General features: G+C 37.8%; 1 protein-coding gene across 14 annotated transcripts in view; it reads right to left on the reverse strand.

The window, feature by feature from the left end:
* LOC308190113 (uncharacterized protein) overlaps positions 1–15,951 on the reverse strand; it is a 252,343-nt gene that overhangs the window by 17,726 nt on the left and 218,666 nt on the right. For 9 of the 14 annotated variants that reach the window (XR_013946902.1, XR_013946903.1, XR_013946904.1 and 6 more), the window contains one exon: positions 1,027–1,115. Coding sequence is in view for 2 of the 14 variants with exons in the window: in XM_080581083.1 (XP_080437209.1) it covers positions 1,027–1,115 (89 nt within the window). In the remaining 12 variants the exon portion in view is untranslated. The other 5 variants (XR_013946909.1, XR_013946910.1, XR_013946908.1 and 2 more) reach the window with 4 other exon arrangements.

Genomic DNA, 15,951 nt, shown 5'->3' on the forward strand with positions numbered 1-15,951 from the left:
TTTAAAATGATGAAATTTGAGCAATGAATTACTTGTTGACTATGTAGCCTTCTGCTACCTTGGGCTCTTGGCTCTCTTACTACTATAGCTTATCCTCTCAAAGATCTTTAACAGAGGTCCTTCTTCAGTCTCTGAATAAAGTTGCAAAGCTTCAAACATAGCTGTTGGGATATCCCCAGTAATAACGGAGCACAGTTCCATTATTTTGTCACTGAATATGACTGAACATAACAATTCTTCTAGAAACTAGGAAGATAAAGCTCTACAAGTATATACAGGCATGACCTCTACATTATTGCTTGTGCTCCATGATGAATCTTTGACCAGTACACTTCCATGTATCTGCTCTCTCTCCCCTACTATTCTTTATTTTATTTACTGCCATTGAAACAGATTAGATGTCTCAAGGATATGAGTGATTTCACTCATTACTACAAAACAAATGTAGGTTTGTGTGAATCACCATCATTAACAGAAATGACAGTGCTCCTAATTGCAAATAATGAATCAACAAGTGTTGCTCTTCTGTAACAAATCTACAAACTGCTCACAGCGGAGCACCAGACAGCCCTGGAGAATTCACCATTTCCTATGCTATAATGGGGACTTTGCCACAAAATTTGGTGAGTTTAATCCAGTTAGTGAATTTAATCCAGTTGTTTTTACATACTTATTCATGTCCCTAGTAAGACTACCCAAAAATGGCACAACTCACCAGATCTATTTGCATTCTTATCCAATGGACTGCAGTGTTTCAAAAAACAGCTGCCTTCTGCCTCCAGGTACCTCTCCAGAAGTAACATATCTAATAACATCTATTATAGCCATGCTGCCCTATGGACAGATAAAGCACCTTTGTCCTACAGGGATATTAAAAGTCAGAGCTTTTATTACTAACTGAACTTCAAACTAAACAAACCAACTTAATAGTCAACAAGAACAGAGAAGAGTGAAAGAAAAATCCTAACCTCGAAGTAACAGAAATGGCTTGGCACAAAAAAACAACACAACTGAAAGTATACTCACAGTTTAGGCTTCTGTGCCATTTGCAATTGCCTCCTTGATCCTTGGTACTTCATCACATCCGTAAAATTGATCATAGAGTAGTATCGCACCTGAAATGCAATAAATAAATAAATAATCCCTCCCTAAGGTTACAAGTCATAACTGCAGACTTTCAGCCTCAGGGTTAAGGCAAGAATTGTATTCTTCTTGTGCAGCACCTGAAACAGGTGCTGGACATGGCAGAACTTCTGACATTTAGGAGTTAATATAGCTAGTGTGTTTGTGTATGCACTAATTATGGATCACAGCATGCACTAGGATGCTAAGAAAGTTCAAAGAGAATATTAGATCCCTGACTCCAGCAGATGCACAGCTCTGGGGTATAAGAAAAAAAAAAAAGTGTGAGCAAATCACACAAGCTTCCTGAGCAGCTAGAAACAAACCTGGAATCCTGCAGGCTATTGTTGGATTTGTAAAATTGACAATAGCCTCTGCAACTTATAATTTAGTCTTGTTTTTCCTTACTATTAAGATTATTGTTTCGGCTTACTGAGCTCATGAAAATGTAAAAAGTAGAGAATGGAGGGATTCTCTGCCAGTACTTATGCTATAAAATATTAACCTGTTGACACCTCACATTAAAAATGGATTCATTGTTACATAGACCATAATAGTTCTACCATCTTTATATAAGCATCATACACTATTCTAACTAAAATGCTTTGAAACTGCTCCTTCAATCTGTACAACTAAGTTCAGTTTATACAATATTTAGAATACAGTTAACATTTTATATGTACAGCTTTTGTTGTTTGAAGACCACCAGATCAGGCCATAAATTTGGTTGTCTTACAGCTGTTAGGGCAGAGCAGCACAAGGTAGTTAAGGTTAAAAATACATAGTAAAGAACTCTCTAATGCAAACCATAGACTTTGAGGCCAAAAACAATTACTATGTTCCATCACCCAGCTCATCTTAAAAGAACTTCACATGGTCAGTAACAGGGCAGAGTGCTTCATTCCACTTCTGCGGTGGCATAGAGCTCATTTGGAAGGGCATCCATTATCAGTCAAGCAAAACTGACCTGCAAGCCTGCCTTTCATCTTGTTTTCACTGTATGCAGCGCAATATCTTGGAGTAACACATATTCCAAAAAGGACATCCACTTCTGAGCTGAAGACACCATGAGAAGGAAAAGACAATTTTACCCCAGTAATCTGTTTCAAGAGCTTCTCAGGCCTACTATAAAAATGTGTGCTTGATGTCTCAGATGACTCTGCCTTGTCTCGGCCTCCAGACATTGGTTCTAATTATGCTGCTCTCTACTAGATTAAAGCGCCTTCAGTACCCCATATTCTCTCTCCTGACATTACTTTTACAGTGAGATAAAATCACCTCTGACATTCTTAATATGATAAACAGAATTATCTTTATGTTTCTTGCAGTAAAATGCCTTCTTCTGGGCCTCAAATAATTGCTGTAGGTCTTTGCTGCAATTTTAGGTAACCTTTAAAATGTGGATATTAAAACTAAGTGCATGTATATAACTACATATTTGTTAATTACTTCCCTGTTCTCATTTCCAAGGAGCATGGTCTCTTTTTTTTTTTTTTTTGCCTCAGCTTCACCATTCAAACACTACATTGTCAGGATCAATTGATTCTCAAGATGCAACTCTCCCTACTGTAGCTACACACAGTGCTCCTTGGTGCTTAATTCTGTGGTGTTTCTTCTTATGAATGCATCTTTTTCTCTAATGCATCTGGACTTGACCATCTAGCCCCCAGCACTGTTAATATCTCTGTCAATCCCCCAAGATTTTGTCAAATACAGTTCTGTACATATCTCCAAATTAACTTCTTGAATATTATTAGACCTGAAATCTTTTCTAGATACAACCTACTCGACAACAATCCTCCACTGACATTTTTTGAATTTTGAAATCTATTAAGTTATACCTATATAACACAAAGCTGGGAGGAGAAATGCCAAAACATGACACATACATACAGTAAAGTGCAGTATCAAGCAGAAATCTGGTTATTGTACAGGTGTCCTGTTATGTTTCCTGGTCATCCCTTCCATGTAGAATAAATATTCTATTGCTTAGCACAGATATGTTCTTAGTTTATCTATGTAGCACTTCATTGATGCTACCTCTCAAGTGGGTGTTGCTAGCAACTCTCACAGCATCAAAAAATGATTAAGACCAGACAGGATCTCTGGAGATCACCTAGTTCAATCCCCTACACAAGGCAGGGTCAAGTACAACAGGCTGTTCAGGATACTGACCAGTTGCATTTTAAATAACTCCAAGGACAGAGACTCTGCGGCCACTCTGGGCAACCTGTTCCGGAGAACAATCTTAAAGCATTTTTTTCCTTATGTTTAAGTAGAATTTCCTGCATTTCATTTTATGCCTATTGCCTCTCAAATTTTTATCAGAAACCACTTAGAAGAGTCTGGCTCCATTTTCTTTACTCCATTCTATCACACTGCAGTAAGATTTGCCCCTGAGCCTTCCTTTCTCCTGCTTAAGTGATCCCAACTCTCTCAGCCTCTCCTTGTGGTGCCATTCAGGGAGACTTCGACAGGCTGGAAGGTTGGGTCAACAGGAACCTCATGAAGTTCAACAAGGGCAAGTGTAGGGTCCTGCACCTACAGAGGAATAACCCGAAGCACCAATAAAGTGTGTGTGTGGGGGGGGGGGGGGGACAGACTGAGAGAACTGGGCCTGTTTAGCCTAGAAAAGAGAAGACTGAGGGGAGACCTCACTAATGTATATAAATATCTGAGGGAAGGGTGTCGAGAGGATGGAGCCCGTCTTTTCAGTTGTGCCCAGTGATAGGACAAGAGGCAACGGGCACAAACTGAAGCGTAGGAGGTTCTGGTTGAATACGAGGGGGCAATTCTTTACTGTGAGGGTGACAGAGCACTGGAACAGGTTTCCCAGAGAGGTTGTGGAGCCTTCTTCTCTGGAAATATTCAAAATCTGCCTGAATGCCATCTTGTGCAACGTGCTCTAGGTGGTCCTGCTTGGCAGGAGGGTTGGACTAGATGATCTTCAGAGGTTCCTTCCAAACTCAGCCATTCCGTGATTCTGAAAAGATACTGTCCCTTCAGCATCTTTGTGGCCTTTTACTGGCTTTGCCCCAGCTTGTCCATGTCTCTCTTGTACTGAGCAACCCAGATCTGGGCACACAACTCCAGAGAAAATCTCACCATGGCTGTGCAGAAATGAAGAATCACCACCCTCAACCCACTGGCGAAACTCTTTCAGATGCATCTTGAGTGCTGCTGGCCACTTTTGCTACAAGAGCATTTTTCTGGCTCATGTTTCATTTGGTGTTCACAACAATCTGCCTAGCCTTGTCTGTAAAGCTGCTTTCCAGTTAGTGAGGCCCCAGCCTGTATGGCATGGGTGCCTGGGGTTTCTTCATTTCCAGTGGCAGGACTTAATCCCCTTTACTCAGATTTAGAAGACTCTTGTTGGTCTAGTTCTATAATTTCTCTAGATCCCTCTTAATGAGAGTGCAGCCAACTGGTGCATCAATCACTCCTCATATGCAAACCTGCTGAGTGCACTCTGTCCCATCATGAAAGTCATTAATGAAGATGTTAAAACATACCAGCTGTACTACCAACCCATGAAGTACAGCAATAGCAACTGACCTTCAGCTGGACTTCACGCCCTGGCCACAGTCCTTTAAGATCAGACTGCTCTCCATCCACTTCATTGTCCTTTCATCTAGCGGTGACTCATTAGGTTGTCAATAAGAAATTAATATGGGAACAGTGTTGAAAGTATTACTGAAGCCAAGATGACAGTCACCGCTCTCCCCTCACCCAAAACTGTCATCTCATCATAGAAGACTATCAGGCTGGCCAAGCATGGTTTCCCATTCTTAAACCCATCCTGACTACTTCCAACCACCTCTTGTCCTTCACATGTCCAAAAACATATTCCAGGATTCTTTGCTGCATCATATTGCACACAATCAGTGAGGCTGACTGGTCTGTAGTTCTCTGGATCCCCTTTCTTGCTTTTCTTGAAGATAGGGAAAACATTTGCATTCTCTGAGCCATCAGAAAACACTTCCAGCCACCATGACCTGTCATAGATAGTCAAAAGTGGCCTCACAATGACATCAGACAGCTCCCTTGGCATTTGTGGGTGCCATAGATGTTCAATTTATTTAAATGCTCCCTAATTTGATCCTCCTCTACCAAGGACAGAGTTTTATTTCTCCAGACTTCCACAGTGAAGCGAGACAGTTTCTAGCATGACTGGACTAATCTTCCCTGAATTTGTTCACTTTTTTTTTTTTTAATTCTCTGGTTATAGAATCAATAGTATATTTTTTGTGTATGGGGTTTAAATCTGAGGGTTGCTTCCTCTTCAACCTTCTCCAAACTACTTACAATTTTAATACCTACTCTACTCCTTTTTTTTTTTTGCTATCTCTTTATCTCTTTTCAAAGTTGAAGGGAATATTGAATCTTTACTCACACACCAGTTGTTCCATTCCTTTGACTGTACTTGTTACCCTTTGCTGTTACTAAGACCAAAAACATGTCAAAATTCAAAGGAAGACATGTATGAACAAGATGCGCATCCTGACTTGTATTATGTAATCAGAGTGAAAGAGAATATCACATTTTTCAGCATGAACACAAGTTGCTCCCACTTTTTCCAATTGTTTCTTCTGTCTTTTTGTCCTTATTTATTCATTTTGCAAAGAAATTAATCCATTTGACTGTATCCCCCCAAATCCTGGTACATGTGTACAGCTGCCGGGAGAAGAGCATTGTTTTCTTTTTGCAAGTCCACCCCAAAGTGTAGCGTCTGGCTCTAATTCACTATTCTCCCATGAAGGCCATGGGGAGGATTACGTTTCTTTCTTGCCTATTCCCTCTTCTCTAGCTAATGTCTGCTGCTGTCACACACTGCTGATAGCAGCAGAGCGAGATGGGTAAACCAGATCAAAGAGAAATGTCAGCTCCAATTTTTGTCCATAGCACTGTAAAGTAACAAGGAGTTGAACAGAGTCATGCCATTTTTCAGCATTTACATTTCATAGCTGGCACTTCACCATGCATCTTGGTATTAATAGCTTCATAATAAGTAAAAGCCAAATTCCTTACCCTCCATAACCCCATCAAGTTCAAGAGGTCTGAAAAGAGGTAGCACAAGGCTGAATTGGGCTCTGTGATTCACAACTGACATCCTGGCGAAGCAGTCTGCAGCAGCACACATAGGAGAAATTTCCTTTCCACTACAGATTGCTATTGCAATTCTTGATTCAGCCTTTGTGCAGATTTATTCTGGAAGTCAAATAGGTATTTATTCTATGGAACAAATGCAGCATATGCAGTAGAGATTTTCAGTTTAGATAACTGAATATAATCAGAGAAGAGAGTTTTGCCTTTTTTAACAGACAAATTTGCATTCAGCAATAGAAAGGCTGTCTTAGCTGCAAAATACTTTGTTAAAAGCAGAACCTATCACTACTGCATTAAAAACGTTAGTTGGTATTCACATGGTGGATAAGTTCAAAAGGATCAGTAAAGGAAAATGAAAACAACCTCAGCACCTACAGTATTTAAGAGCACTGGAATTCAACCTATGGAATTTATTCTTCAGAGGCCTGTATAGAGCTTTTATCATGAGTCTGAGTGAGAAATCGTGTGACACGCTGGCTCAGTTCTGTTTCTTTTCAGCTATTCTGCAAACCTGTTGGATGATATCTTTTGCCATTTCCTTCCATTTACGTATGTAAAGTTTCTTTTTTTTCTTCTTGTAAAAACATACAATCTAATCAATTACTTTTCCCTAAGACACAAATTGCAGAGTGCCTTTGGATTTTCTTAACTGTTTTTCATGAATGTATTCATTTATATTTTTTAATAAAATTGTCACACACATTTCTGTATTTTTGACTTGTGTGCCTCTTTGTGATTTTAAATGGCACTTCAGTTGCTAAAGGTCGAGTGCCATTGCTCTAAGGGGCATATTTTCATTTTGGTGCACGAAAAGTTATGCACATCAATCTTTAATCAAGATGAAAAATCCTCTTAATGCTTTCTACTCACAAGCTCAGTGCATAGCAAAAGAAACTTAAAGTTGTGAGTTTCAAAAATTTATTTTGATGTTTTCATCTGGCAAGTCATTAATAATTTCATGACTCATTCTGAATGATTCTATTCTTTTAAAACTAATGCCACTGTTAACATTTGTGGCTCCTAGAGAAAAGCTTGTGCTGTCTTGTCAAAAAACAGTTATAAGAGGCGACTACTTTTAATAAATAAGATTATAATGTACTTTATGGCAGCTTCTGATGAAAACTTACATATGAAAATATGCAGATGAGGAACAATTCTAATTTCCAGGAAAATACAACAACACATGAAATTCTGGAATGTAATAAAACACATGCATTTGAAAGCAGCATTTCTTCCATGTAAAAAGAATAAGGAGGAAAAAAGCACAACTCAAGATGAAAGGTATATATTCTTATGAAGAACATCACATAGAGCTGTCATAGATAGCATGTACATGCAGAAACCCCAATCCATAATGCAGCAGAGTACTGTCGATGCAAACGGACATACCAAAGTCCATTCTTTTTACTTGTTTGGCCTCATGCTCATATCTATGAATGGATCCAGTTTCTTAACTAGCTATGAATAGAACATTTTCTGTAATGGATTCATAATCAAGAACAAAATTAGCATTTGAAATTCCAGTGGTGTTGCTTAGTTTAAAAAAAAAAATCAAAGAAATTGAGCAGATATTGATAGTTTTATTTAAATGCCTAATTTGATATCTGTTCTTTACATGAATGATCACAGAAAATATATTTAAAATTTGCTTTGTAGTCCGTGAAAATATGACAGATTGAAATACGTTTTTTCAAGTATTCCTGAGAAGTTTCTGAAAAAAGAAAGAAAAATAAGGGAAAAATTGTGTTGAAGCACATTCCACTCTGAGGAAAGTAGGGGGAAAAATTATTGGAACAATTCACCTGGGTTTTTGTCTGATCAGTTTCTTTATGATTCCATTTTTAGTAGGAAAATAATACAGCTAATAAAGCAAAAATTTTGCCAGACCTTTTAAAACATCAGAGTAAAATCCTCCTGGTTTTGATCATGAAAACTGTTTTATTTTTTGGAATTCATTTCAACAGGCATTCTGGTAAAACTGAAGATGGTAGAAATTTGCAGAGATGATTCTACCATCATTGTCTACCTACAAAAAGCTAATTTCCATCAGGTTTGCTGAATTTGTAATTTTATTCTAGAATAAAGTTACTAACCACTATGAGGAGAAATTGACTTTTTTTTTTCCTCTACACAGGCAGAGGGGAATGATACTCATCATAAAATTCACTTACTTCAGAGAATAAATTTCACTTTATATCATTGCAAAAATTAAAGTTAGCACAGTGCAAAAAAATCTTTTTTAGGACTGGAAATATTTATGGAAGTTACTACAATATTCCCTCATAAGAGTATCAATTTTTTTAAACATGTTCAATTGAGGAAGTCTTGCTTACATGATGTTTGTTTTTTGTTAAAACATTCTTCCTATATATTTGATATATCATTGAATAAAAGTATTGAATTCATTTTCTCCCCTGATGCTTTTGCACTTCTGTGGGAACAAAATGATTTTTTCAAGTGCCTCACAGAGCTTCCGTTGGCTTTAGTTTCCTCTGAACGTTGCCAACTCAGGCTGCGCAGATTTGGATCCTTCTTTTGTACCTGTTATTTTGAGGCTTAACCCTAATTTCAGTGTTACAAAATTCAGAGCTATAAATAATCAGTTCATTCTTTAACTGCAGAGGAGCTCTGTTAATCCTTTAAGAGCAACATCTTTACAAGCCTGAACATGTTTTCAATACCTTATTTCCTGTTGTTGAGCTGTGATATCAAACACACAAAACATGCAAGCAAGAACAAGTGATAAATACCAGTTTGCTATAACTCTCCCTCTCTCTCTCTGTTGGGAAATGCATGAGTCCTGACTGGATGTACATGTGCTTTCCCATGTGAGATTCCTCTCTCTAACAGTAACCAATGCACGTTTGTCACTGTCACTGAACTGGCTAATCCAGACAGTATAGAAGACTATGCATCACAAAACAATGGGACTAATTTGAGTGACAATCACTTAAATGGAGCAGTCTCTTAAGTGGCATGCTGAAGCACCGAGTTCACAAGTGAAGCATACTACTGCTTAAAAATAAGTGAATAGTGATAATAATTCACACCACAAAGGAAATTGTAATAATAATGACACATCATTCATAGGTTTTCCCATACAAGGAAAAATAGTACTAGCTGGAATTATGATTCTAGGGAAAAGCCTCATCAACAGTTCTTTCACATTCTTTACTATATATATATTTTTTCCTATCTCTATACAGCTCACACACTGCATTTCTCCCTTGATTACATTTTCTTGGAGCAGAAACTAGTTTGGCATTCTCATCCAGGGTAAAGACCTCTTCCTGCGGCCAACAGAAACGATTCTGCCGATTTGGCATGCTGTATTCTTGGGGGGAGATTCACAGGATGAATACAAGCTTGCTCCCTTTTCTGAGATCTCACTTACAGCTTTGAGTTTAAGATTGCAGCTTACACTGTCAAAATGCATGCTGATTTGATCCCCTCTTACAGGGCTGGATTCATGGAGAAGCTGGGCTCTGTTGTGGTGATAAAGGCCTATTCAATGTGGGGTCTGACCTGCGGAGACACTCAGCCCTGCAGGCTTCAATGGAGCTCTTGCACCCCCTGCAGCCCGAAAGCTAACAGCTCATTCGAAAGGATGGAGAAAGAAAATACAGTAAAAATAAAAAATAAAAAAAAAGTAAAAATAAAAAAAAACAACAATACAAAGAAGGAGGAAAAAAAAGCGCTCTTTAATGGCATTTCATTAAATGATTTCCGTCATCCAAATCAAGTATCATAACCTCATAATGTCGTTCTAAATTAACTACCTGATTGAAGGACACTCCTTGGCACCAGCTGAACTTCTCCCACGAGAAGCTCTGTGCTGTGGCTGTGTCCCCCGGGGAACACTGCCCTGGGACCCCCAGTGGCCCCGTGGGGTGGCTCAGGAGCACCCCACTCCTCTTCGTGCCCCCACACACGGTGGAGACTCCCCATCTACAATCCCTTCTCTCTGCAGTGCTGGAGTTCGCCAACAAGTCTGTGCTGACAAAAGCTGGGCAATATATATGCAGATTTATTAAATATTATATATATATATATATGCACATATATGCAACAACCTTTTTCTAAGCCAATATTAAAAACAAACACACATTTGTCTGCCTAATGCACAGCCTGTGCGGAGAAGAGAGAGAGAAAAAAAAAAACAGCACAAAGAGCCCGGATCCTTCAACAGACATCTTAACACAGCAAGTCACACAAAGGACAGCGGGATTGGTAAAAGCAACTCCTCCCAGCAGATATAAAGGCTTGAAGTATCTTGTCTGCAAGTGTGGTGGCTTTGCAAAGAAACTACCAAACCTGGTTCAGCCCAAACTTTTCATAAGCTGATGGTCATTCATTGAGATGTCTCATACAGGCAGACTACTCTGGCCATTGACACTTCACTTTCATTAGATACCAGTAAAGAAGTTTGCGACAGGAACTAAAGTTAACTAGAAAAAACGAACAGAGTCACCAGTTTTATTTCAATTCCAAATCAGCAGCCTCTCCCCAGGCGTTCTAAAGCCATTGCATGTATGTAAGAACTTTTTTGAACCATTTGGTAATCTCAGTTACACAACATAAATCTCATTTAACCCAGTTAGATACAGCCAAGTTACTAGATACTGTCATAGATTAAACTAAAGAGAGAATATTAAAGTGGAGACAAAAGGAAGACCTCCAGGTGGAAAGTTCATTGTGAGAGCTGGGTGCCATTTATTATGAAAATTATATTAACTAATACTCACATATAGTATTGTCTTCCTGTTTGCTCTGGTCACCTCCTGTTTCTTACCTGAACAGTAAAGTCTTCCTATCTTTTGCATTATATGTTTGTCTCCCGCAGTCAGGGTTTCAGTTCAGACCAAAATCCTAACGTTACATAGCCAATTAACAAAACATGCCTCTCTCTTGCAAGCTCAGAGCAAATCATTACTGTGGAATGACTAGCTTAATGATGACATAGGGAGACTATGCCATCATCTGTAGAACTACCAGAACACATCTCCTTGTGAGGTAGCCATAGATGAGATCCACCATGTTACCCAAACCAAATTTGAGTGCTGTTGAACAACAAAAAACAGATGGCAGAAAATATCAGAGTAGTTCATCTTTTTACAGTCACAGAGATTAGATTTCACGCAATGATACGTGAAGTTTTCTCTATAGCTAAATGGCCCTGTGTGCTGGGGCTTTAGTGGAAACAATAAATACCATCAAACATTTCATTAAAATAACTCCGGGAGTGAAAACTACCATCTCTTACCCTCAGCTTACTGGTACAAAAAAAATGTATGAAGGATTCCTTCCCCTGAGTAGACCTCCTCAATATAACATTTCTTAATTAACACCTTAATTAGCACTAAGAGGGTATGGCCTGTAGTTTATTGGATCTATTTAACTCTCCAAGCAGCTGCATTGCTTTTAATCAGCAGCAATGTTTCTCAGAAAACAAAAACAACACTCCTGTTCTGAATATGCTGCAATATATTTAATCTTTTATTTCCCAGTCCAGCTTTGGAATCCTGCATAGAGACCTGCTTTACATCTAGGTTTTTTCTTTTCCATAAATAACGGGAGTTTATGCTTGTTATGACTGACCATAAGAAATTAATCTCAGCTATGAAGGCCTGGGAAAGTGAAAAGACTTGCCTAAGTTTCAGTGTCTATCCAGAGGATATAACCACTTAGGCCAATGTTCATATAGTGACAAGATCTTTACATGCCCAAATGAAGACAAGCTCTCCTCAGTGACCTGATTAAAACATGACTAAGTGGTACGTAAACTAACAGTGTAAAACAGCTTTTAATTTTTTGGTTATCTCCAAATCTAAAGGAAGACACAAAAACAATGTTTTATTGTTGACTATATAATCTGTTTTGCATTACAATAATAGCTGACCACCACAAAGAGCTGGGTGTTAGTGCTCTCAGCCAAGTGACTCCTACTCTGCTCTTGCAGAAGCAGTATTTGCCTCCTTGCTGCTAGCTATGAGAAGATATGCTAGTTCTTAAATTACAAATGAAGTAAGATGCTGTTGGCAGGGTGGCCATTTTTAGCAGAACAAATTACAACCTAGGACTGAAACAGCCCTTCTGAAATCAAGCAATTTCAATGGGAACAGAAGTGAACTGTATTCCTACTGACAGTCCAGTGTAACAGTAGTCCCTAATTTTCCCAACCACTAGAGCAGTAAGCATGTGCCTTGGTAATTGTCTATTCTTGTGGTCAAAAATCCCACAAACTCAGCACAAGAGACACATACGACAGTATGCAAGAGGACAGAAAGAAGAGGAAACTGAGAAGTGCTGAAAACAGTAAGAGGCTAAAAACACTAAATGAATTTTAAAAATGTTCAACATACTATCTTTATCTGTGGTTTTCACAGACAAAAGAGCTCGTACTGCACTGATAATAAATCTCTGACAATAAAGGCTGAAGTGTTAAAATCTATCCAATCATTTTTGGAAAAAAAAGAAAAAGTTTAATTTATATTTTATACTGCATTTCAATATCATTCTTGTTTCACTTTGGTTTATGCCATTTTCATTCAGCTAGAAACTGTCCTGACCAAATCAGAGTAAATGACAGAAACCAGGTAACGTTTTATAAGGTTGGGTTACTAATCCCGTAGGAGTCTTACTTCAGCTGCCGTGCTGAGAAATTACCTCTCAATAGACCCACATCAGAAATACTGAAAATGTGATAGAAAACACCAAGTAAGAGGGCAGAAAAGAACATTTGAAAGGAACGTGTAATGCTAGGATTTCTGGAACTTTAATAGCTTTCCACCTCAATTTTGGCCATCGTGAACTCAAGCTAAGAGAAAAATATATATCTTTTTAATGAGTTTTACAACATGCAAGTTGCTTTATAACATATTACATAATGATGTAAGTGCCATAAAGAAGGCTGTGTGGTGCTCTGTAAAACGTATTAGATCATCAATATTTCTGGTTTCGTACTGAGGAATTAGAAATAATGATGAAGATTAGGGTTACAAGAATTAAAAAAATCCTTTGAATTGAACCATTCAGCTGTCCCCAGGGATATACTAAGGAATTTGTAGGCTGAGAAAATAGGTGAGTTTATAGGTTCTCCTTAGGTGAAAGAAGTCATGTTAACATCATAAGTTTTATACAAACTTTCCATATGCTGTAGTACCCTCTCTGCTTACCCCCAGCTTTCTTTCCCTTGCGCCCTTATTGTGTAGCCCAGTTGGAAACAGATTTATTAAAAATGATCCATCAACTTTTACACAGAAGGAGGTCAAACATCTTTCAGTAGCATGATTCAAAACAGGAATATCAATTTAATCCTCCTGCAAATGACAGGCTGGGAGAGTGCCTCAGCAAGCATAAAGACCAAGGAGAAGAGCAATCCTTTAGCTTAAGTCCATGTTTCCTCAGAGACACCGATGCTCCTTCCCATAGTCCACCTCTGTAAATGTTCTGTATTTCTGGAGAGGAATGAAGAGACCTTGAGACTTCCAAATTTTTTTTATTTTTTTTTCTTGTTCAGACATGTACTTTTGATTTTTGAAACATCTGTAAGACTACTATGTATGTTAGGCAATTAGCAAGCTAGAAATTAAATCTTGACTTGATGTGGCTAGGAATGGGACTTGTAGATGTTTTTATCTGTTTGATTAGAGTTCAGTATTTAGCTCCTTCTGAAAGGCCAACTTAGCACCTGACTACTAATACAATTAGTAGGTGACCAAATGCAATTTCAAATCTGGCAATGAGCAAGCTAAACCATGCTGGCTGTCAATAAGACAGATTTCTATGTTGTTCTATGGTTCTTTTCTTTTTTCTTTTCTTTTCTTTTCTTTTCTTTTCTTTTCTTTTCTTTTCTTTTCTTTTCTTTTCTTTTCTTTTCTTTTCTTTTCTTTTCTTTTCTTTTCTTTTCTTTTCTTTTCTCTTCTCTTCTCTTCTCTTCTCTTCTCTTCTCTTCTCTTCTCTTCTCTTCTCTCTCTCTTCTCTTCTCTTCTTCTCTCTTTCTCTTCTCTTCTCTTCTCTTCTCTTCTCTTCTCTTCTCTTCTCTTCTCTTCTCTTCCTCTTCTCTCTCTTCTCTTCTCTTCTCTTCTCTTCTCTTCTCTTCTCTTCTCTTCTCTTCTCTTCTCTTCTCTTCTCTCTTTTCCTTTCCTTTCCTTTCCTTTCCTTTCCTTTCCTTTCCTTTCCTTTCCTTTCCTTTCCTTTCCTTTCCTTTCCTTTCCTTTCCTTTCCTTTCCTTTCCTTTCCTTTCCTTTCCTTTCCTTTCCTTTCCTTTCCTTTCCTTTCCTTTCCTTTCCTTTCCTTTCCTTTCCTTTCCTTTCCTTTCCTTTCCTTTCCTTTCCTTTCCTTTCCTTTCCTTTCCTTTCCTTTCCTTTCCTTTCCTTTCCTTTCCTTCCTTTCCTTTCCTTTCCTTTCCTTTCCTTTCCTTTCCTTTCCTTTCCTTTTTATAGAACTTAGGTTATAATGGTACTGTCCAAAACCAAGGCTCAGTAATTCTAGAAGGATTAGAAGTGAAAAGAGGGATGATTAGCTTGCTAAATGCAATGATTTTCCTCATATAAAACTCAATGTGTACTGACCACCAATTACCACTGTCAGCACACAAAATAAAATGTCTGTATCTCTCAAGAACCAATTGTCAAGAGCCATTGTACAACTTTATTAGAAACATTGCTTGCTTTTATAGTAAGATGCAGTATCTTCCATAAAGATATATGTTTGCTATGATATAGTGAACAGCAGCTTATGAAACCATGTGAGGTATTACGTAGCCTAGTGAAATTATGATTCAGTCTCTACTGTTGTTTTCATTTAAAAGATGTATGATTTCCAAATTCCCAACAATTAGTTTTGTTTAGAGTTAGAATGCAAATCAACATTAAATTCTTGAAAGTTTCTTAAAGCTCTCAGTGTCTATAAATGACCAAGTAACTTGATCAAGCCTAGTAAGTTTTCCTGTTTTCATAAGGGGCAAAAGTGTCTTTTTGCCATATTTGAAGCACTTTACATGTGAGTCTCTAATTTTTGTGATGAAAGATGTAAAGAAACTGCAGTAGGTAGAGAATTCTGACTGATGCTGCAGACTAGGCATATAAAATCATCAAGTTAAAGACCTGAAAACTAGAGAAAAAAAAATAAACATTAACTTAGGAATCACAGAAATAAATCTCTTTGCTTTCAGCAGGGAGTGCAGTCTCCAGGCTGGTATTAAGCTCAGGAAGATAAGGCTGCTAGGGATATATTCCTCATACATAAAAATTAAAGTAGAAAGGTACTAAAAGGGCTCTTTAATGTGTAGTGTGATTATAAACTTTGCACTTGACCTCACTATTTTTTTCTTCCATTTGTATTTTGCTAAATATAATGCAATATACTATAGTAGATTTTATTTTCTCATTTAAGGAGAGTGAAAAATGGTATCATATACAGTTTATTAAAGGAGTGAAAACCAATCAGATCACTAGACACTGTCAGTGATTCTCCAAAAAGATGATGTTCCATACCAATCTCACTGTTCCTCAAATCTCAACATAGAGAAAATACGAATAGGCTCTGGAATAATGCTAATGTTCAGGTACTAAACGTGATGCTAACTTCATTAACATTATCTTAGACTTGCTGATTTTGTTTCCTAATTAAAATTAAAATTGATATTCCCTAGCATAGTTTTTTTTTTGCTACCAAGTCACTGATAAGAAATGTACATCAAGAGCAATGCATTATTAAATT

This window comes from Anser brachyrhynchus (assembly GCF_964034855.1).
Source record: "Anser brachyrhynchus genome assembly, chromosome: 2".
NCBI lineage: Eukaryota > Metazoa > Chordata > Aves > Anseriformes > Anatidae > Anser > Anser brachyrhynchus.